The sequence below is a fragment of the Ischnura elegans genome, chromosome 9 (genome assembly GCF_921293095.1).
Source record: "Ischnura elegans chromosome 9, ioIscEleg1.1, whole genome shotgun sequence".
Taxonomy (NCBI): domain Eukaryota; kingdom Metazoa; phylum Arthropoda; class Insecta; order Odonata; family Coenagrionidae; genus Ischnura; species Ischnura elegans.
In genome coordinates this window covers 95,172,582-95,197,520 of record NC_060254.1, presented here as the reverse complement: position 1 = coordinate 95,197,520, position 24,939 = coordinate 95,172,582, and the positions used below count along the sequence as shown (strand labels likewise).

The 24,939-nt window shown below is 39.6% G+C and overlaps 1 protein-coding gene across 1 annotated transcript in view; it reads right to left on the bottom strand.

Moving 5' to 3' along the window:
• LOC124164999 overlaps positions 1 to 24,939 on the bottom strand; it is a 265,496-nt gene that overhangs the window by 65,586 nt on the left and 174,971 nt on the right. The window contains exon 4 of the mRNA XM_046542238.1: positions 449 to 3,670. Within this exon, the coding sequence (XP_046398194.1) occupies positions 449 to 2,913 (2,465 nt within the window). The 5' untranslated portion in view covers positions 2,914 to 3,670. The remainder of the gene's footprint in view (positions 1 to 448; positions 3,671 to 24,939) is intronic.

The window sequence follows — 24,939 nt, the reverse complement described above, 5'->3', positions numbered from 1 at the left end:
AAACCCGATTGCTCCTTTTTTATGTATATATATTGTATATTGCCTAATTCTCTGCATTTTATATCGTTTCACATTTTTTTTTCTAACATAGCCCTGAAGATGTTTTTAAAATAAAACGAAACGTTGGCTGCTAACTTTTAATTTATTGACCTAAACTCCAGGAAACATCATTTTATATATTTGCTCAGAAAGAAACTCTCTTGTATCCCTTGGCCTTCAAGTTTTTGTATATTTCTTCGATCAATTTCTGTACCTAACTCTGTTTAGAAAAAAATCACTCGTGCCCTTTGGCTTCTTACCCCTGCATATAACATTACGAGAAAAAAATTTCAAAACTTTTTCATTACAAAACAGTAATAAGATGCATAAAGGATGTGGTTAAGACAGGAATAAGGGCCCACGAAACCAAATTTTAACGACAGAACAATTACTGAAATTTGGTACTCACGTTTCCTCGGGCTCTGAGACTTCTTCCTCAGCCTCCCCGATGGTGGCAAGTTGAGTCACGGACCAATGAAAAGGCGGGAAGAGGACGTCCACAGGAGGGCTTTTCCATAGATCCGCCTCCAATCTGCTGTCGATCATCAGGTCATCTTCATCATCTTCTTCCATCTCCTCCTCCATCTCTTCTTCCTCCTCGTCTTCCTCTTCGTCCTCTCCTTCTTCCCCTAATTCGGGCTTCGCACCCAACACTCGCGTTTTGTCCACGCTGGCACGTATCTTTGCCGAATGGACGTGTCCACGATCCAGAGAAACAAGATCCACCATCTCGTCAAGTAATTCTTCCACGACCAGCTTTTTGAATTCCTCCTCAACCTCGTCGTCATTGAACCTGACTTCATCGTCATAGTCATCGACTGGGTGGGCTCCGAAGCCCATCGCGACTTGGCCCGCTATTTCATCCTCGTCGTCGTCCAAGACGATCTTCCTACCTTCCGTTTTCCACATCTCCGCCACCTTTTCGATTTCTTCCTCGATTCTCTCAGGACTCAAGTCGATCGAGTGCCCGCAATCGAACAGCAGATCTACCTTGTCTTCATCCTCGGCATCGTTTTGAGCCGATGTTGTATCGATTGTGCATTCTTCTTCGATTTTTACTTCTTCCTTCTTTTCCTCCACCTCTTCCGGCTCAGGAATAGGGTCAGTGTCTGGTGTGGGGACCTCGGCTTCGACTGTTGGTAAAGAAGGTCTGTCTGTCCTCGGCTGAGGAGGTGGCGGAGGCGGCGGAGGACGCTTTTTCCCAGATCTAAAACGGTGGCCTTCCTTCCTGGGAGCTGGTTTTGGAGGCATAACCACCACATCTTCTGTGTCCTCATCTGACTCTTTTGTAGATGCCTCTACCTCTGGGGATGAATCCCCAAACTTCGTCATATCCCTCACCGCCGGCTCAGGCCTGAGATCAATCTCCACCAGCGGAATATCCTGAAAATTGGGTGGCGGTTGTAGTGACAGTGCATCCTCCAAAGCCGTGGTCGTCTGCACCGTCGCCGTCAACATTTCTTCGGTCTCGGCCTTGACTTCCGCCCCTTCTCCGGTGTGCACAACGGCCGTCATTGTGTCGGTCATCTGGATGGTCGTCGTGATCGTTTGCTTGGCTTGGGAGAACTCGGAATCGGAAGAAAATTCCCTCTCCAGCCTCTCAAACGGATCCAAGACCCTGGCCAGATCGATGGTCGAGCCGTACGGCCCGTGTTCCGGAGACCTGTTCTCCGAGGACGCCGACGAAAGGGCCGACACGCTGTTCAAGGATAGTCTGTCCACCACCGTGGATATGCTACTGCCGGTGTCGTCCGATTCGGATTCGGCGTTTCTCGCGGCGTATTCCTCCTGGGCCAGGAGGTCTATATATGTCTCTGCCTCGGGCGGTGCTGGATGCTCCGGCGAGAGTCGCGTCCGGCCTATCGGCGAGGGAGGCATCCGCTGCCGGAATGAAAGGGCCATCGCCGCAGCGTCGCCCTCCGAAGCCCTGCGTCTCTGCGCCGGGGACACGCGGTCGTCTGCAAAGCCCACCGGTGGTGGTGGGGCGTCTTCCGTCTTCGGGGCCGAGCCTCTCCTCTGTCCCTTCCTCGGAGGGACGGGAGGCGGCTCCGATAGCGAATCGCCCTCAACTTTGATCGGGACGACCTTCCCAGGCGCCGGCCTGACCCTCAGCGCGATGACAACTCTGGATTCCTTCAGTCTCCTCACGCAGTCCAGTCTGGTCATCAAACTCACCGGGACCGTGTCTATCTCGACCACCTCATCGCCTTCTCCTAGACCTCCCCAGGAGCACTTGGCCCGGGACGCTGGACTGTCGACGGCGCAGGACTGTATGAAGAGGCGGCGCACTCGCTCCGCAGTCTTGGTGCCGCCTTCGAACTTGAGACCGAACCCGAGTCTCTCCCCTGGAAGTCTGTAAACGAGCACCTCCTCGCTGTCGGCTAAGACAATGCCGCCCTCGACCATTTTCGTCGTCTTGTTCTCCGTGGGAAAATCGCTGTCTTTGCCCGAGACCTCCAGGGAAAGTGCATCCGCGGATTTCGTGACGGGTGTCTCCGCTGGCCTCGGTTCGCCGCCGCTGGTCGTGACTTCTGGCTCGCCCCCCACGGACAGCACCGTGACGAAAGGCACATCGGGACGAGAGTCTGTCACCTCGGCCACGATTGTCGTCGCAAACTTTGTCGTCGTCTCTGTAGTATTCTCGGCATTCTCGCCAACCACGACGGATCCGGACCCGCCTCCGCCTTCCACGGACACTACCGTCACGAACTCTTCGACCCTCTTCACGGGCAGGCTAACTTCCACCTCGGAACCGGAGCTCTTCCGGGTCGGGCTACCGGAATCCGAGTTCCAATCGATATACGCCCCGGAGTCGTGACTCTGCTGCGGCTCATGCCGGATCTCCAGGGGAGGGCTCCTCTGGATGGTCGCCATCGCAACGGAGGAAGGACAACTTTACAGATGCAGTTCTAGTTCTATTTTTATTTCAATCCACCAAGAGGAGGAATTTTCCCTCTCTCTTTTTAAAACCTTTTCCTTCTTTTTAGAGTCTCTACCTTCCCCTCTTTTTCCCTTTCACCTTTTTCCCTGTCTCAACAGTGAAGATAGCCCTTTTCCTCCCCACTATAATCTCCTCTTCCTCTCTCGGTCTCTCTATCTCTTACGGTATTCTTGCCCGCTCTCCCTTGGTCGCGGGTCCAAAAAACGGTGCCTCAGACGCCCGGGGCAGCGCGGACCAAGGAGCGGCCGCGCCTTGCATGACCTCGCCTGACTGCAGTGGGGAGATCGTCAGCGAGTCTCCCCGACCGACGGCATTCCTGCGCTGGGAGGAAGATGCTCTCTCCCCGGCAAAGAGTTGAGCGAACGTGTGGAGAGCCTTTTATGTTTTTGTGAGTGTGTGTTTATGTATATTTTTTTGGGTAAAAATTGGCGGGAGGGTTGGAGGGATTCTGAAGAATGGATGGTAGGAGGGAAGAATGGAGGAAAATTTTGCAGGGGATGTACGAGAGAGAGAGGGAAGGTGTATCGTGGGATTCAGGAGGGAGGGTTGGGGATGGAGGAGAGGTGACGATGAGTTTACGCCCCTACAAAAACACACACTTTGCCGTCGGGTGATGATTCTTTCACACAGTTGCTGTTCCAACAATGTTCTCCAACGCTAGTTCCCACCGTAGAGTGAATGGCTGGTGACCTGAGGAAAGAGAATGAAATAAGAATTGTTCATTAACAGTTCAGTTTATAAAAATGAAAATTTTTAATCCACCATTTCAATCAAGCAAAATATGTTTTATTATGACAAAAATTACGTAGACCGAATATATGCACTCATTATGTTCCATTTACTTTACTCAAATTATCATTTTACAAGGAATACAGTCCTAGTTACACGATACATTAACACGTACAAGATGATGTTCAAAGGTAAGAACATGTGAATACACACGAAAATGCACCGTGTAACCACCCAACTTGTATAAACGCATGAACATAAAATAGAAACTGTTTTAATTTTGCTCATGCATTCGTACATGTACCGTTCTGATCCAACAAAGTCGTCCATGCATTCACGTACGTCTTAATGTACCAAATTCGTACGTGTTAATGTACCGTGTAACCAGGCCTTAAGACATCAGATGATTATTTTTCCAAATTTTAAAATAATAAAATAAATTGATAAGGTGGAATAAATAGCGAAAAACCCAATTCAGTGGTAATCTTATGGCCTCTTTTCAGCGAAAGTCCAGTCACCTGTGGGGTAAAAGGTAATTCTGGAACGATTTACCTATAATAATAATTTTACGTATTCTGATGCGTCCCACAATAGCCGCGGAAGCTTAAATTTAGACCATACGTGTTTAGGTGTTACCAAAATTTTTCAATGATGGCGCAATCTCCGGGAAACCCTTAGATCCGAACTCATAGGGAGATATTTTAAAATCATTAAAAACATAAAACGAAAGGAGATCGTTCACATAATTTTGCTAACTTTACTTAACTAACTGAAGTGTCTATACCTAGTGTTATTTAATGAATATGCTATCTGAACACGTATGCATTATGAAAACTCGTTGGTTTTTATATTTTGACATGGAAAATTACAAAATTTTAAATCTCACCTATGAAAATGGTCATAAATATTCGTGGAACTAATTGTGTAGAAACAAATCGTACATTCAAATTTAAAATTATATAACTTTGAAAAATAGCAAACTCTTTCAGGATATATTTATTTCATGGTGTAAAATCAGAACAGCTACCAGGAAATATTAAATATGAACGAGCTGAATAACAGTTGACTCCAAAGAATTCTGGCATAATTGCCGATGATGAGGCTGACAAAATAGAACTAGAATTATATAAATAAAAATTGGAGTGAAGCTAGAATTTTAGATGAAAAAATATTATTCAATTTCCTCACATTAAATTTAAAACAGCATTTCTAATTACCGTTACAAAAAGATCAGTAATTTGTAATTAAAACTTGAGAGGTATCAGCTGGTGTCAAGATAGCCAATTGAGCGCGAAAGACAGGCTTCACTGCTAACGAAAGTAGCGCAAAGAAATTTATGACGAGAGCTTTCATAGGAAAATGTCACGATGAGCCATAAGTATCAAATAATACAGCATCGAATACGTCAGCACGACGTCTTAAAATATAATAGTCGCAGCTGTGAATAACGTAAATAAACTCTCTCATAAGCTGATACCATGGCAATCGCGAACATTAGAGGTTAAGCTCGTGCAGCGGGGACTGCCATAAGTAACCCACTCAACTCAATGGGGCTATTTCCATTTGAGCTGGCCACAACAACATATGAAGGACGAGGAGGCATTTAAATTGAATTAGGGACACTGTATGCCATTGAGCATTTTAGGCAGATTGAAGTTATTTACTTTCAGCTCCAATAGCAATTTCCGAAGTCTAATGAATAATTTATCGGAAAAATATGAGAAAAATATAAGTAATGGTTACAAGAAAGACCTGCACTCTGAAAACAAAATTTAAGATTGCTCGAAAACAACCAAACCGGGCATTTAAAAAAACTTCCTTGCCCACGGTTTATCGTAGATCTACAAAAAAGACCTACAGAATTTATAAATATTTGAACGATGACAGTATAATTCTTTGACGGATCATTACGTCCGATATAAGTAACCCATATTGGGCCAAAGGCTTAATAATTCTTCATCTCGCAGTCTCAAGTTGAATTCATCGGTGATAATTGTTTCGGTTACTAAGCCATCGATTTAAGTACAGATGTCGTCAGTAAAAAAAGAAAAAGAGGTGGAAACCCTTTGAGGTCAGGAAAGGTGTCTATGTCTTCTGCCCGACCTAAAAGGAAGTGCGTCTACTCCTCCCATTCATTTATTTTTCTGAAATCCGTTCCTTGTATGGAAAACCTCAGTTGTATTGTGTTTCTTGGCTCATTCGACCTCCTCAACAGTTTAATGTTCGTTTCCTCCTCAGTGATGCATTGTGACACAGAGAACTCGGTTCTTTATACTCGGATGGCATGTTTTCACATTGGTGCCTGTGCAGGCCATGTTCCTACATCGCGATTCGGCCTTTGTTTCTTCTCAAACATTCCTCTTCTTGTATTCTTTTCCTATGAATGGATATTTTATGCTGTATCGGTGAATCGTTTTCTTAAAGTAAGCAGGGACGGATTGGAAGATGATGGAAATTTTTTAAGAATGAAAAGGAAAGGCCATAAATGGTTGTGAAGAGGGAATTTCAATCTGAGGATAGTGTATTAGAAATAATTCAATATGAATGAGAGATAATGGAGTAGTAATATTTCAATCTGAACGAGAGGGGATTGGAGGCGATGCCCTAAATGGTTCATGGAAAACCAACTTTATCCGGTTGAGTTCCTATTTTTAAAAACTTAATTTTTCCCCGTTATATCTAAGAAAAGAATATTTTATCCATGCCTGAATTATTAATATTTATATAAATTGAGTTATTTCTTCCTCTTGGCCTCTATGTTTAACGTTGATTACTGTCTAGAAGTAGTAGTTTTGAAGATTTTAATAGCAAATTTTTGCAAACGTTTCGATACATTTATATATCTTCATCAGGGCTTTGTTTACAAATTCTATTCATTGCAAAAAAAGCCTTGATAAAGGTGAATTAATATAGCGAAACGTTGGAAAAAAATTTAGACATTTATATTATTCAAGACCTTTACTCGAAAACAATAGTCAACATTAATTTTTCTAGTTGTTCACGCCAGTGTTTTACATATTTACTTCATAAATTATTTATATGTCACAATATCATTATGATTATTAAAGTATTATACCGATTAATGTAGGTTTTCATGGAGTATTCTGGCAGTCTCTCCTACCTTCATGGACTTCCCTCTTCAATTCGCAATGAGGCCTACTCCCTTTCATTCTATCTAATAATCATATTCCTTTCCTTAATCTTCCTCTTTTACCAAGCATGATACCCTCCAACATTGTTTTCAATATCATCTCTCCACTCAGTACTTGCATGTGACAATTTTAGTATCGTTTTTCATCGAAAATGATATTTCCAGCCCATCAAATGTGCATCATTCCCAGTAATTTACCTTTCTTATGGCTTGCTTTTTTTACTTTCACCTTATTGAAATAGTAACAGATTAAATTTTTAACTTAGCGGTAAATTATTAACAGTACGGCAAGGCCGAAGAGACGTAGGGGTCTTAAGGTTTGAAACCACGAATGTTCTGAAAATACGGTGTTCAGGATATCCACTCCAACTCAACCCGCAAAAATTACATCCTCTCTCCTTACGAGCCTCCCGAAATTTTTCTTTGCTCTTGCAAAAGTCTTGCAGGCAGGGACGAATACCAAAATGTTCAATATCATAACGAAAACAATAGAATGCTTTTGATAGTAAAAATCGTCAATATAAAAGCTGATCGACCGACTGCATTTATCCAAAGCTGATATAATGATTCACCTATTGAAAAAACTAATTCGGTGCATTCGACTTACTTTTGTTTGATCTTCAAGACAATTTACATGTTATATTCATCAAATGTAATGTGGAACGCCTGCAAATAATTTACGATCCGTCATCAACTTTGTAATCCAATTGCACCAAAAACCGGAGACTTCTAGCCAATTTAGATAGGAATTTGCCTCGTAATTGCGTTTGGAGATTTACGGCCTTCTTCGTACACCGACCAAGCAAAAGAATTATTATCACTCCTCCATGAATCTAGAGTCTGGGGCAAGGGGAAAAGAAACGAGTCTGAATGAGTAAAATAGGGCTCCTTGTTCGCGGAGATTGAAAGATACAAAAAGCTTGGGTTACACGCACAATCATTCACCGCTCGCTACACCACCAAAGCGGTCTGGAGCAAGACGCGTTGTCTTGACGACGGAGCCACGGGGGCGTTGGACTCTTTGGCGCCATCTGCAACCGAAATCCTTTCCGCCCAGACATCGTTGAAACACATTTTCAACCGTTTCCATTCGAATAGTTTTATTTTTTTTTCCTCACAATCTACTCTTTTTTTCTTCCACTAAAAATTCTTGCCCCGCTGGTGGACTACTGACACAGACCTAACCTAAGCCTCCTATTCAATCCCCTATTCTTCGTGGGAGGTTTAGCTTAGAAAAAAAAATACTTCCCCTAAACGCACTCTAGAGGCCTCACTCCACAACTCCAATCGCCTGTGAGATTCGTCTGCGTTCTGAGGTCCTCCGCTATTATCGAGGCTAATAGCCTCTCTTTCAGAAATGGATTTTTACAACCGAATATTCAACGGAAGCTCTCCCCTAGAGCTGGTTACGACCAACAGCTCCTCCGAGGCCTCGAATTAAACCTAAACTCTGAAGAAGTTGTTGCCGCAGCCATGAAACTATTTCCTATATTGATGCTCTCAACCTAGTTTGGCTTCAATCACCCAGTTTTCCTATGAAGTACATGAGAAAATAAATAGATTGACTCATTCAAAAGAAGTTGAGCCAGTATTAGCCATTCGTCACAAGTGGATTGAATAAAAGTTAAATCTACACTTCCACTTATCCATGATAATTAGTTTATTCTATATGAACATAGATTAATTCCACACACGTTATATCATATTTTGCTTACTTTTCTTATGAGTACCTTTTAATTTTCTACAGTATCCCGAGGGTATAATGGGTCATTATTAATCAGCATAGAGGGTTAGAAATAGTCAGGTTGTGCTAGCGTTAGGTTGCAATAGCAAAGCGCTGTTACGTTTTCAATAAAAAATTTCATTTTTCACATACCTGCACTGGAATAAGAACATATGAGGATATAACATATGAGGATGAAGATATAACATAAGAACATTCGAGCACGGATTATATATTGATTAGGAGAGATTAACTAAGACAAAATACCAAAACTAAAACTATAATAAAGATTTGCTTATCATATCCGAAGGCATCAATGTACGTACTTTCAGCAGAACATTCGAAGCTCAAACTCAACGATAAGATATAACATTAGTATATATCACCTTCCTTGGTGATAATCCATATAATATATCTCCATGGTCTACATATCCATATCCATATCTCAATGGTCTACATAAACTTAAAAAGCATTATAATACGGTACTGTTAACATTTATCATGCTTATTAAATATATTAGGCACCAATTTTATGCTCATTTAGGTGCGTAATTCCATATTCATTTCAGTCTACTGTGACTTAAAATCATAAGTTCAAGGTTTTTTAGCTTAATTCCATTTCATTTACTTCAATTTTAGTTGACGATACGCATTAATAAAATTTCAATTTTCTAATGATATGCAATAAAATAAAGATGTCTATTACCTTGAACTAATATGTCAACACGATATTCAAGCCCATAGAAATCGTAACAATCCCAGACAAATTAAGATTTGTGCGTCAAACCAGTATTTCACAGCCGTAAGGGCGTAATTTTATGGCCGGGAGTTGTCAGTCAACTGGGAGATAACATTTAATTTTGTTAAGGAGTTTCGGAGCAATGCGACCATTCAAATAAACGAATCAGATAAGGAAACAAAATAATATTTCAAAACGACGTCGAATGGTAGAAGAATAGAAAACAAATATACACGGTGTACATGTTATTCATAATTAAAACTGTCACACAACAGCAACCTATTTATCTAAATCATGCTTTATGGCCGAAATATTTACATAAAAATCAAAACTACATGTACCGTTACCGTTATTTGGAAGGGGATACCTGCTTGAAACCGTCAATTGGCATGAAATATTTCCACCGGATGAAGTTAGGACGCCAATTAGGTCAGCTTTTTGATTTATTACAGAGCCGGGTTCCTACACCCTCTCTTTTGCCACAATACTTCTTCATTAGGGGAACTACGCATCCTCCATAATACGCTGCCATACCTGGACACCATGCCGGCGATAAATATCCCGGGGAGTGTTCTCTTTGAGAACTAAACGAGTCGAAACAGGTTTCTCGATGGGCGTGATATATGAGATTTCTTTACAAGCGGCGACCAAATTCGTTGAAATTTAATGCGCGAAGATCCTCCTATGCCTTCTTTGGTTCCTATCAACACGAAACCTTCATAGTTTCCGCCAAGGAGAATACATATAGGAGACCCCATTACGCATCGTACAAGGTTTATTTCTGTTTCCTCTCCGGTCGCTTTTTAATCGGTTTTCAACGATATCCGCAGTGCGGCGATTACCATAGAGAAGTGGTCTCCAATTTACTAGGCCACGAGGGACACATTCCAAGTTCCGAATCGCCCCGCGGGCCGGATAGCAAATTTGCCGATTACTTAAGTATTCGAAACCAACGTCTACTGACGTATCCGATACCTACGTCTACTGAATAGGGTAGTTTCCTTCATCAAAGAAAACGAAAGGCATTGATTGCGATTCGTTACCCACCATTAGTGTATTCATAATATACAAATTATTTCGTTTTAGAAATACCGGTTTAGATGGACAATTTTTATCCTCATTTGAAAAATGCCATATTGGTGCCCATGCGTTTCCACTCCACACAGAGACCTAGTTTCTATACGAGTAGATAGGAGTTTTACATCGTCTGAAATTACCAATGCATGCATGAGTTACAGAGCTCAGGGAAACATCTCCTAATAATCACCTATTAAAACTGCCTATGGTCGGAAAATTTCCTTCGTTTGATAAGGTATAATTAATCCTTATTGAAGCCAAGCGCTACCAGCTAGCAGGGTACCTACTCTGCTACCTGCCAGAATCCTGCGTCGTATCAGAGCTCAAAGTCTCGCCCATTGTTACCTCACTTGCGGCAACGGGAACCAGAACGACGTCAGACGGAGTTTTCCCGGCATTCATACTTAGCCGTCGCGTTTTCGCGCGCTTGAAAATTTTCACTTTTCATATAATCGCGAAAAATAGATATCGTCAATTAAAAATCTAAAAGCGTGAAATACGTACTCCAGGAGTAATAATCTTTCGATTTAGGCAATAAAAAAATAATAGGAAACCACCCTATTATCCGATGCCAATGTCTATTTTGAGCTGTGACGTATTAACATGTCAGAAATCTCTACCTCTTTTTTTTACTTTTCAAGTTCTCTCTAACTAGTTTTTTACTTTTCAAGAAAAATTGAGATATTTCTCCGCATATACTTCAAGGATCGATCAACCAAATCCCTCAGGAAGCCTTTCCATTGCAAGGCTTGAGCCTACAAAGGGTTTCCAATTTTCCATTTCAAAGCCTGACAGGAATGCGTCAATCTCCGTTACATCATACCTAAAAACTCTTTTTTCCTATTCGCTTATTCCCCTATCGCTAAAAATAAAACAACCATTTGAAAACTGCTCTAAAACATAATGAAATATTTTTATTGAGCACATGAACTAATATTACTCGGAAGAAATTATTGGATGTGCAATTATGGACGATGTCAAGAGAAGAAATCTCTAGAAATTCAATTTACTTCTCATCTTATTATACCAGAGGGAAATACAATTCAGATTAGATAATTTAATACAAGATGAGTTACGAATTTGGTAAAATTAAATAGCATGAAGAATGCATACATTAGACCCATGGACTCTCCATATTTTATAGAAAAATACATATTTTCTCTGTCGATGGGAGTGTATGAATAACATCTTCAATGTAGTACCACTCCGTGCACAATAACTGTTCGAGTTTACGTTATTTGTGCACATATTTAAAATCAGGATGAACATTTTAAAATCTACATTGATAATAGACGAAGACATGGGCAATATGAGGAACTGCACAGTAACAAAATAAACCAGTCTGGGTGGTGTTAATTTATGCAACCAATAGGTAGATTCCTCCTGACAATGCTTCTGTAAGAAGAGGATTATGAGGCTATTTAGTTATTAATATCAAAGTCTCTACGCCGGGCGAAACTCGTGAACATTGACGTAAATATTTGTAACAGACCCAAATTTGTTCTACACAAATCTTCAAGCACCCAGTGATTCTACCCCAGGAGAATAACTTTAGATAGATTACATCTATCGCGAACGCCTTTCAGCTGGTCAAAGGGTCCCGGGTTCAAATCCCGGATTAAGCATTCGAACACACCCTAAAAAAATCCACAAACTGCGAATCCGTCCAGAGTAAGGAATTGGTCTCTCAACCCGGAATGTGTTTTAATAACACACCTGTTACTAAAGCTGTGGCGAGCTCTACCTTCATCAAACTAAACTAACCACCTTTCAAGAGAACGGAGCTAGTTCCTCTAGCCTCAGAGTACATTAATCCTACATCTGTGACTAAATATGGGGCGAGCTCTACCCTCACCGATGCGAAATAACCATCGGCCCCTTTGCAAAGGAAGGAATTAGTCCTCCTACCCTAACTGTGCGTGTTGATGGCACTATAGGGTAGTTTCCTTCATCAAAGAAAACGAAACGCATTGATTGCGATTCCTTACCCACCGTTAGTGTATTCATAATATACAAATTATTTGGTATTAGAAAAACCGGTTTAGACGAATGCAATGGTCAATTTTTATCCTCATTTGAAAAAGGCCAGATTGGCGCCCATGCAATTCCACTCCACGTGACGTCAAAGGGACCTAGTTTCTATACGAGTAGATAGGAGTTTTACATCGTCTGAGATTACCAATGCATGCATAACGCACAGAGCTTAGGGAAACATGACTTAATAATCGCCTATTAAAACTGGCTAAGGTCGGAAAGTTTTTTTCGTTTGATAAGGTATTAATAATCCTTATTTAAGCCAAGCAATACCAGCTAGCAGGGTACTCAGCTATCTGATAGCAGCCTGCGTCGAATCAGCGCTCAAGCCTCGCCCCAAGGTCACCTCACAAGCCGACAGCTGGAACCAGAAATACGTCACACGGACTTTTCTCATCATTCCTACTTAGCCGTCGCGTTTTCGCATGCTTGAAATTTTTCACTTTTCATTTAACCGCGAAAAATAGATATCGTCATTCGAAGATCTAAGAGCGTGAACTGCGCACTCCAGGAGTAATAATCTTTCGATTTAGGCAATAAAATAATAATAGGAAACCACTCTATTGTAACTAAGCCTGGAGTGAGGTCTACCCTCACCTATCCAAACTATTTTTCGCCTTATAATCACTGAATGACTGATTGTAAGTAATCTGGGCAATTCCACGCGCCTGTTAAATTTACACTACGCATGGGGACTAGATCCTTTCCCTGGGCTCAATAACGCTTGCCTAAAAATATTTTCTACCTCAAAAACAAACTTAAGAAACCTTGAAAGATGCACGTTTTCCGAGTGACACCAATTGATGAGAACCAAGGCAATGCCCGATGCGCTCAGCTTGATGCAACAATGACCGCTCCCATCCGACTGTATCCGTCGTCGTCCTGGGAAATAACCTTTCGCGGAAAACAATGGAAGATCGTTCTCAAAGCATCGGGGCAAATGGCAGGAAAGGACGATATCAGACGGCCGTGATTGCAGGCGAAGGGAAGATTTCGCCTCTCACTCGAACTGTCAATGATAAAGGGTGAAACTGTAACGTATCCATTAGCCACGGCACACTTCCCAAGCCCTCTTGGATCTCGACCTGTTGCCCACCCAGTGACCCAAAGATTATTATAAGTTCATTACGCAGAGGTATAGGATTAAAAAAATAGTATTTGTGACCATGAGCAGTCACTCAAGTGTTTTAACGTAAACTTTTAAGGTCGCTTTATACAAATACGCTAAATTGCAATACTCAAGAGTAACTGCCTTAAACCAAGCAATAAACTTGACAGTGATTCGTGAAATATTTCGCGTGTCGTTTTCTCTACTTCCACATACGGCATTCAAAATTTTTATTTTCATTCGTAGAATATCTAAAGTTTGAAAAACATATATTTAAAATTAAATAACTCTATACTACTTCCACTTAAATTTCAATTTAAATCTCAATATTTCCATACCATTTCAATATTTAGAAAGTGAGAATTACAGATTCAAAATAGACTTAAAAAGAGAAAAGAGTTAAAACTTCATTTTTGGTAGCTATAACTACAATACTACCTGACCTTTCAACATAATACATGATTTTACAGAGAGTGAGGCGTCTTTTATTCCTTTATCTTGTTTCTATTAACTTGTCTTAAAAATAAAGAAAGCTTTCAAATCCTGTAAAAAGTACAGTAAAAAAACCTAATAAAGAAATTTTTGTGAGGTAGATTTTAAAATTTCTCACAGCTGATGCAATCCTTAAGGCGCTGTACCCACGTATAAAAAAATTTATTTTTCACTAGCCGAGCCAAGTATTTCGTAATTTAAAAATCTCTTGTCACCGCAGAGCCAATATTTGAGACAAAATATTCACGAAAAATTTTGTATTTTATATTTAAAAGTAACAACTAAGGAAAGGATCGCTTCAAAGCAGAGACAGGCGACACCTCACTCATATTTCCCTATTGGTCAGGAGAGTTTGCAATCCCGCTTTATGGCTTAGTGTTTTGGCACCCTTCCGACACTTCAAAATGGTATACGAGGTCACCGACGGTAAGTGAATAAATGTAGCATCCATAGAAGGGGTGGATTTGGCGTGCCTTGGTCAATAACAGGAGAGGGGAGTCGCAGCTTGCAGTAACCGGGCAACTCTCCCAATTGAAGCAGGTTCTTTATTGGTATGAGTCGATTCCAAATGTCGATTCTCGATTCTAACAATCCTCAAACACGGAATTGGAATCGAGAGTCGATCCCCTGTAGTCGATTCTGATTCTATCGAGTGCAGGAACGTATATATTTTGAAAATTGATTCTAAGTTGGCGCATAAATGTCGCCACACACCTAAGCTATTGCACTGAACATTATTAAGTTAGCAATTTGCGTCGGAAACAATTTAACAGTTTATTATTTTACTTAAGTTAAGGATATATTACTATAATGGTGATTCGCTATATCCATGATAAAAACTTCAAATGGTAGCTTCCACACTTCAATATAAAACTCAACTACCGACCCTGCTTTCAACATATGTCGTTATCAATGTAAGATAGTTTATAAAAGTAACATAATATGTTGAAACCATTTTCGGAAGTTGAGTTTTGTACTAAAATGTGGCAATAATTTATTGTAGTTTTTATCATAGATACATTGAACTTCCACCAAATCAATCCTGAAACTATATCACACTATTTATTTACTATTTTTTCTTAAAAAATTTCAAATAAAATCTTGACGAGCGAGGTGGCCCTGAAAAAGGAATTCCCCGAACCCCACCCTGAATGTGCGACATTTGTACTGGGTAACCCGTGTGAAAATTTCGCACTTTTAAGCCATCAGGGAATGCGTATGCAAAGGAAACGGTATGATATGGTTTGAAATAGAGAGGAAGGTGTATGATAAAATACTTTCTTAATTAAATACACCAACGGATGAAGTTCGCCTTGAAAAAATATTTGACTTAGCCAGGATCCATTGGTGTATTTAACTTTGCACCCGTTCGCGTGACAGCGTAAAAAATTACTTGTTCCTGCAGAGCTTTACTTTCTTAATTGTTACTTTCAACAAAAATTTACAAAACATACGAATGCTATACAGGCCAGAGACCTTGGTACCAGCAGGAATAATAATGACGTCCGTTAGTAAATAATGACATGAATTTAACAAAACTTCTTTATAGACAATATTAGTTTCAAAAATATTGTCGTCTTAAACTTTTTGGTCATCATTTTCTTTAGCAGAACCATATATATGAGTTTTACAATGATGAGATGAACTTGGTTTACCGGAACAGCAATAACGCTCCTACTGCGCGTCAATTAATGAATTAAGTTGATACGGCTTTCGAAAGCTTATGATGACAATTACCAAGTCGGTGATCGGAAGATCTAGAGGAATGGAATCACTCACCGTGAAAGACCTGAGAAAAGTTCACTCAATAGGAACACATTTTGTTTCTTCCTTCATTATTTATGATTGCCTCTCTTTTCATGCAGAAGCATACGATTAATGACAAAATAAAATACGCAGGACTCCCTTTAATGCCTGAAGTAGGGATATAGGAAAGGCAGTGGATGCTGCAATATATGCTTTAAGAGAAAATTGAAATAAAAGGAAGCTGTAAATTTCCAAAATTACGATTACAAATGTGGAAAAGTGCATCTATCTTTTATTTCGATAAGTCAAACTTCCGCTATGTCCAGCCTGAATGAATTAAATTTAATTAAGAGAATGCATATCATCAAAGCATGTATAAGAGACAAATTATAAACAGGATATTCCCAATGAAAATCTCAATGTGAATAACAAATGCTTGTGCATTGAAATCGGTGTATATGTAATGGTATTTATGGATAATTATTCACTTTTCACTGAACTGAACAAATGAGCAAATATAGCGAGACACATTACACGTAGTAGAATGTTTCTAACGTCGAGTGATGAAACCGGTAATACCGTATCGATTAGCATATCTACCATGATGAAGTAAAATAGCCAATGGCCTGAAAACGGATTCTCTATCATGATATCTCTCGTAGCCGAGCAGACGGAGGTAGACGGAGGACGGAGAACAAGGAAGCGTGAACGGCTGGAAGTGGCAGCTCTCTTATCCCGATCGTACTCTCGAATAGTTAGCGAGACATTAATTGACAGGGTGGAAGCACTTGTAGTTCGCAAGGAGATTATTTGGACTCTTCCTCGGAAAATACCGGGAACGTCTCTCTCAATGAATTGAACGGTTAAGGGCAATAATTCTGTAAAACGTAACATCGATACGCTGAAACACACTCACTGTGACGAGTAATAGTGATCAACGTCATCATCCCGGATGCTAAGTTTGGTATAAGAGTTCAATTTCATGTTCAAATTTATGTTCAAAAGAATATGAAACTATATGAATGAAGAATCGGTATATAGGTTTCTTTTATATTTTCGTAAGAAGATATATAAGAAATCAATACATTCATTTTGTAGAAAGCCCTCTTCGCCTGCGCTATTGTACTGACTATTTCTTTCTACCTTCGTTCACCATTGACTATTTGGTTTTATCACAAAATAAATAATCAAATACACAAAGCATATCCTTAAGATAAATTCACCCAACAATGTCCAATCCAGCGAGAAAATATCGGAATGAAGAGCAATGAATAGTAGTTATGGTATCACAAATTATCAAACCATATTGAACAAGTAACTTCAGTCCTCTGAATTAGTATTTTGTATATTCTCTGCAATAAAGCTCTACTAAATCATAATTAATAAATATATTACCAAAGCTTTCAGTTCAGCGGAATAAATATAAAAACACTACAATGACTACAAGGACTACAATTTAAATTTCGGGTAATATGGCTGTCACCAATTTAAAAAAAAATTTCACTCAACTGAATTTTTAACATTAGTGTATTTAATGAAATCCGAACTTTCAAGCGCAACGGAGAGAAAATTTTCTATTTAAAAACATATACATGCAATTTTACACGACTATAAAATTTATTACGACCTAGGTTTCCATGTTAATACCGCATTCTTCATCACCTTAAACACAACATTTAAACGTAGGTCGTAATAAATTTTATAATCGTGGAATATTGCAAGTATTGATTTCAATATTTGATTGTTACACTGTTCTGCAAAAACATAGTTCAAAAAGCCTGGATACAATTTAGGGTGTTTCTGGCTCGTCCTAGGTCGAGGACCTTGGACGCTCTTATATTTTATGTTATATTAAGCCTTTTAAAAATAGGGGGGGGGGGTGAGCAGTGTATTTATCCCTTAAACACTTTTCCATTAGCTACCATATCATATGTTATAAAAAACGAAGTAAAATAGTTATTTTTAGGTTTTTTTTAATTTTTTTTTCAATTTTCACCCCCTAAATCTTTTCAACCCCAGAGAAGTTTGTCTCTTTCTTGACCCTGATAACCTTAAAACGTCAGTTTTTTATCAATCAGAAGCAGATAACATTAGTAAAAGTCCCTTGAAAAGCGATAAGCTTAGAAAGGGGTTGTTTTCCCCAATTTAGGGGTTGCTCGTAAAAATAGAGGGTGATAGAAAAAAATTTTTCGGATTTAGTGACCCAACATTAGCCAGAAACACCCTAAATTGTAGCCAGGAATTATTTGAACTTATTTTTTTTGCAGAACAGTGTTATTATTAGTATTTGAATATTTATTGCGTTTTTATTACCTGTGATGCGGATAGTGCAAATTTAAAAATTTTGCTACCATCGGATTAACGCCGTGGAAGTGGCATGCTTGGTATGCGCTATGAGTTGTGGCTTGCTTTGACCGAAATATCCATCGCCTTCAAAAGGCGGGTCTTCCTCCCCCACAGCGTTTTTACGATCCTGCTTTGATTCTTTCCGGCGAAATTATGCGGAGAATGTATGAGAGGAACGGTCACGAAGGAGGTCCCATCCTTTTCTTTGGCCTTTTTTTCGCTCCGAGGTTTATCACGCGTGCAATTAGTATTCCCGAGATCGACGTGGGCCTCGAACGAGGTTGCAGATCGGTCCTCTCACACGTTCCTGATAGCAAATATACACAGGGTGTCCCATTTATCTTGACCACCCGAAATAACCTTTTGTCCAAATGCAAATTCAAAAATGTGTCAAGCAAATGTTCATTAGCCGTCAGGGGGACATTAATCAGCATGGTTGCCTTCTTTACAGCTTTGTTATTTACAAAGATATGAACAGCGGTATGTCTTTTTTAAATGGCACCCTAGACGAGGACGCGGTTGTGGTCCCGGGCTCAAAGTGACTTTTGTGTTACCTTTTGACTTGCTTGTCATTTGTTTACTACTAACTCCAGTAAGTGGACGAGTTTCTTATGTTTTCATAACGTTCTCTTTATGTTAGTGATCCACTGTGCTACATTTTTGAATAAGTCTTCAGGAGAGGAAATGAATTGCCGAGTAAAAAACATAGGGTGCCACTTAAAAAAGACATACCGCTGTTCACATCTTTGTGAATAACAAAGCTACAAGGAAGACAATCATGCTGATTAATGTCCCCCTAACGGCTAATGAACAAATTCTTGACACGTTTTTGAATTTTATTCTGGACAAAAAGTTATATCGGGTGGTCAAGATATATGGGACACCCTGTATTGCATGTGCTCCTTTTTCAACCCTCTTTTTCCTATCTCGCGCACTGAATGACCACCATTAACAGGGAGTACCTTTCCGAGAAGTATATCATAAATTGGGGACCCATGGCATTAGGAAATTCTTCTCATGGGAGGATCTCACGATGCGATTGCATTTCCCAACCGGTCCTGCTATGTGGGTTGAATAAGTTGACCTTGGCGGTCGTGTGATGTTCTAGGAAACCATGGTTCCAAAGAAACAGTTTTTGTCTGACTGCACCTCATCGTTTTTCTGTGCCGCCATATTCTTCTTCTCTGATGAACCATTTAAATCGTAGGGAAAGGAGAAAATAAATCGTACATTTGCATTCCCCTTTATCTTCGTAAAATTCCAATTATTCATTGATATTTTTTCCCATCCTTAGCTGACTGTAAATTATTTTTTAAATTAACTCCATACTTTATATAAATTTTTAAACATTACATTCACATACATACAAACGTTTTAGGTAAATTCCAGAGCAGTGTCCTCTCTGACGAAGTTAACAATATCTTACGAACGCCAACATACCACGGTATATCAGATCATGTAAATAAAATAAGAGAGACTGCAGGACAGACAGATTCAGTATGTCTTTTTTTCCATAATCAATTACAGATTATAACGGCAGCGTGAGAACTCACAAATATATTAGATGACTTTTTAGTGTAGCCTACTAACTTATGTATACTTTAATGCATGTTTCCAAATTTTATTATTATTTCCAACAGCATGTGGTAGTGTAATTTTTAAGTATGTGCAACGTTTTTTGGACGGTGTGGTGTGCATGTGGGAATCCAATTGCATACTGCATCCTGGTGATTGATCACCCCCTGCAAAACACCATAGAGAATGATTGCAGGGAATTATGTAGATGTAGATACTTTTGTACTCCACAATATATTTTATCCGTCAAAAATTATTTTATTTTGGATCGATTGGTTAGCCTGTGTTAGTGATCCTTTCCGGCATGAAGTCCGTATGACACTTTCCAATTTATTGGCCAATAAATTGGAGAGCAATACACATCAAAATAATAAAAAACGACAATCGGACTCCGAACACTCGAAACTTGAAAATTACCGTTATTTTCTAAACATTCCTCGTATCTGTTGGTACCATAAACTCTTTAAATCAATCGCTAAAAGGTTAACCATCCCTTTACCAGCTGAGAGAAGTTGTTTACTTCTCCAACTCTTCTCAGGTACCCTTTTTTTAACGAATAGAGTGTCGGGTCGACCCCGGTGGCAACGAACGTTCGGGAAAGGTGAGGAAGGTGGGCGCGGAATGGACTCCAAACTTGGTCCGGGATGATTCACCACGCGAAATATGTGGGTCGGCACTCCTGCAAAAAAAATACGAGCGTATCTTCGTGCGAGCAAAGGCAAAACATTTGCCCTCGTGGAGAGAAATCAGATGGCAGAAGCAAAGCACGCACTTGCTCTCATGGGGACATAGCAATCGAGCCGTCACAATACGAATATCAAACCCTACAGGGTGAAAAGGAGTCCATCGTACTCATTGACCTGGCCAAAAATAACTTGGCACTCCTTCGATCCACTTTTCAGCCCTCTCAGCATTACCGGGAACTGGACGGTGCTTTGTAAACTGCGTACTTGAATTTCAGCCGGTGAATTAAAGGGGAGTATATCAGGTTTTACACTCCTTGTTATTAAAACGAGAAAATCATTTTAATACGAAACAAAATAAATGAGAGAAAAGCTTATAACTTAAAAAATCCATTTATGAACAATTAGCAATTCTGCACCACACCTTTTACACCCGAAAACTGTGCTTGTAACTTCGGTAAAAAGCGTTCATATCACTATTAAGATAATAAATAGATTTTCGACATTATTGCGAAGCAGGAAATTTGGTAATGCCGCTGAATTCGAGCAACTAAGCACTTGGTTATGGCGTTAACTCCTTATACCTGTATTAAAAAATGATTAAAACTTATTTCCACCGTAGAAGATCAAAATTGTGGGTAACTAAATGAAAAATATTTTATATTATTATCACAGCAGCAATTGACTTTCATTTATTCAAACCGCATTCTGAATCCTCCTTGAACTATTGACGTAAGAGTCGAGATAACATTAACGGGAACACGCAGATAACTCAGTTTTTAGAGACTCCCTCCAGCTCCAACGAATCTCCTCACCATATCTATCCGATTAAGGGTTAGACTACTGAAAAAAGAGTTCACTCCGTCGGTCACCAAACCATTAGTGAAAGGATTTCACACATTTAGAGTAAAGGGAGAGCTTCCATTCCCTAGACCAGCTGCCATTAGTTTACGAAGGTCTACGTCCACATCCTAATCCGCAAGCCACCTAAACAGGTATATTGTAGGAGGGGTTAGGATGCCAGCCGTTAACATTGAGTGAAAGTACAAATAAAAAAATGCTAGGGAGATGTTTATCGATAGGTAACATAAATTTTCTAATGAAACAAGTTTTCGAATTACAATTTCATGTCATTCAGCTTTAAGTTAGCACGAGATTTCAAATTTTTGTCACGACTAGACGACTAAGAAAGAAAAAAGACACAAGGAAGCTGTATTCTATCCTTTTTATCCTATTCCATCAAGGAATATACGGCTCTACGAACCATTACAATAAGAGAAGAGCCTCTGCTTACTTAGTAACTATGTACACGCAACATGGATCCGCCGATGTTAGGATGAAGTAATGACAATGGACATTACGGCTAAATATAATAAAACTTTTTCCAATGGCCAAAATATTCCCATAAAATGCACATTTCAATGGCCTTTTTATGCAATTTAGCTTTAAGTTAGCACGAGATTTCATATATTTATCACGACTAGACATATAGCGTAGAAAAAGGACGTTAGTGAGAGATATTATATTCATTTTATTCCATTCCATGGGGAAATATTTGACTTTTAAAAACCGTTAAAATGGGAGATGGACCTCTGTATACCGAGTATCTATGCACATGCCGCATGGATTCACTGATTTTGTGGTACACAGTGGGAAAAGGGAAACCTTAGAAAAAAGAAAAAAATTCTCATCCGAAAGGGTTGAACTTCCATTTCCGAGCCGAGGGCGTGTGGTAAACATGAAAAGCGCGAACAAAGGACTCGGACGGCGACGAGATAAAGGAAATTAGATGCTTATTGAGACCGCAAGGAATTTTTTTGTGGGGTAGAAAAAGAATGTTGGGAAAGGGGCTGGGAATTTACACGAAGGGATGGCGGAAAAAAAGGACACATGGGATTTGCTGGGGCAGTCACAAAAGGTCACAGATTGGAGGGGGACCTCCCAAACCGCCCCGGCAAGATCCGAGGCCAAACAAAAGACGAACGCGGACCGCGAATAAGGTCTTACGGACCTTTATAATCGGATAATTCAGCCAGCATCCCCTAAGCGCTTGTTCCCTTTATGCCTTACCTTGTCATTACTCTCCCCGCAAGGTTTTCCGTGCTTGATTTTCATGGTCGGTCCATTGTCCACATTCACACCGCAATTTCAATACTTTTTCCCTCTTTCTTTCCCTCTGAATTAGTTCCGACACCAAGGTACATGCACTATTTAAACATTAACGGACACAGATGGCGGGACAATGAAGAGATCACGTCCTGCGACACGCTCGAAGTGGTATGTGAGGAATGGATTTTTTTATCAAAACTCCATTACTTGGAATTACCATTGAATTAAGTCACGTACGCAAAGTAAATGAAATAAAAGATATGGATGAGTAGAAAGTTTAATCCTAAATCCGTAATTCCTTTCCACAGAGATATATACCGCTCTTTTAATAATAAAAAAAAAGGTTTCCCACCAACAATACCGGCAGCAAATGATTGGCCTGCAAAGAGGTTTGGAAAAGGGGTTCATCTAAATCAACATAATACCCCTCAAGCCGCCTAAAAGGCGTGTGGTGGGGGGTGTTAGGACACCAGCCGTTTGCAGTTATAAAAAAATGAAGTGCTCTAACGAAGTTGGGACTAGCGTTTATTAAAATCCTATATGGTTCGGGGGAAAAACAAATTCCCATATCTATCCGTTCGGCAAAACATCTCTCTTAATGTATCGCTTCTATCGGACCTGGAAATATAGTGTGGCTCTAATATTATGTTCTCTGTCGCTCTTAAAGATATCCATTCTCAATTGTTCAAGCAATCTAAGCCTAGCGCGCAGCCTCCGAATCTCCAGCGGCTCCCAGCCTAATTCGCTTAACATCTGGGCAGCACTGTCTGCACGCCCGGTACTGGTATCAACACGAAGGGATAACGGAAAAAGGGCACGTTATAATTGCTGGGGCAGTCAGAAAACGTCACAGATGGGAGTAGGAACTGTGTTTGCCAAGTAACTGCGCACACGCTGCATGGACCCGCCGATGTTGTGATAAATTAAATCTGATGCATGTTAAAATATTTCCTTTTTTACTTTAGGTCAACGCATATTATGAAAAGAAGTTATAGCCAACGTTTCGATTTATTTAAAACCATCATCAGGGCTATGAAAGAAAAAACATAAGAACAATATAAAATACAAAGATAACAACGATATACAATATTTTGACATAAAAATGTTACGAAAAACATGTTTGTATATCGTTGTTATCTTTGTATTTTATATTGTTCTTATGTTTTTTCATTCATAGCCATGATGATGGTTTTAAAAAAACGAAACATTGGCTATAACTCGTTTGCATAATATACGTTGACCTAAACTCCTGTAAATATTTTAACCTGTATTAAACGAGGTCAGGATAAGAAGAAAAGAAATTATTAAATCTAATGGGAATCACGGCTAAATACAAGAAAACCTTTTTTAGTAACCTAAATTTCCCCATAAAACGTATATTAGTCATCACATATACATTTGAAAAGCCGTACCATGTGCCCAAAAAAGATCACAAGCACAAAATATACCCTCGAAAACATCTTTCAAACACTGAAATATTCTTTCCTTCATCGGCGGATAGGAGATAGGAAAGGTCCATCGAAGGTTGTATTTGAACCATTCCCGTGTAACCTAAAGATAAGAAGGTAAAAAATTACTGAATTGTAAGGGTCTTTTTCATTTTTGTAAGTTAATTATTATTATGTTATGTATTAACTTGGGTTAAATCAATCCATGTTACCACCCGATCGAATGTTTGAGTTTTAACTTTATTTTTAATAATAATAATTTGATTTATAATTCTGTCCAAATTATTTTTAAGTTACCACGAGATTTCAAATTTTTGTCATGACCAAACGAAAAAAAAGAAATAAGACCGAAGAAGGACATATTTCATCTGCTCTATCGACAGAGTGGTTTTACATGACTCTAACACATGGACTTTGAAGAAGACCAAACAGTAATTCCAGGTTAGTTTGTAATTTTGATTATCGGGAAGTGAAGATACGAGAAAACTCCTATAAATACCTAACAACCTATTTAAACGAAAAAAGTGTACAAAACGCATCAAAGTCGTTGGATGCAAAGTGGCTGAAAATGTCGAATTTGTTCTCTCAAAAGCGTTTTCTTGATAGGTTATCCTTTGAACTTATTCAATTAATGGTTATCGCTTCACAATATTCAAGCCTCTGCGGTCATCGGCCGTTGATTCCGTACGGAAGCAAAAAAGGAAGTATTGTGTCCAAAAAACATTATTGCCGAATAATGATCACGGCTCGCATGGTGAAGGTGTCACTGAAAATTGCTCATTAGGGAATTGATGAAAAATTTGTGACCCCTTTTTTTGGACCACCAGCCAAAGATCCCGCCAGCAAACAGGCTTACACCTCTCCATCATTGTTTGTAGAAAGGATAATTTCGCCGGCAAGTTTCAATTACTATTAAAGATACTCTACTCTAAGCGACATTGGGTTTGCTTAGAGTATTTTTCGAATTACTCCGGTCTGTGGTATAGCCAGGGGAGGGGC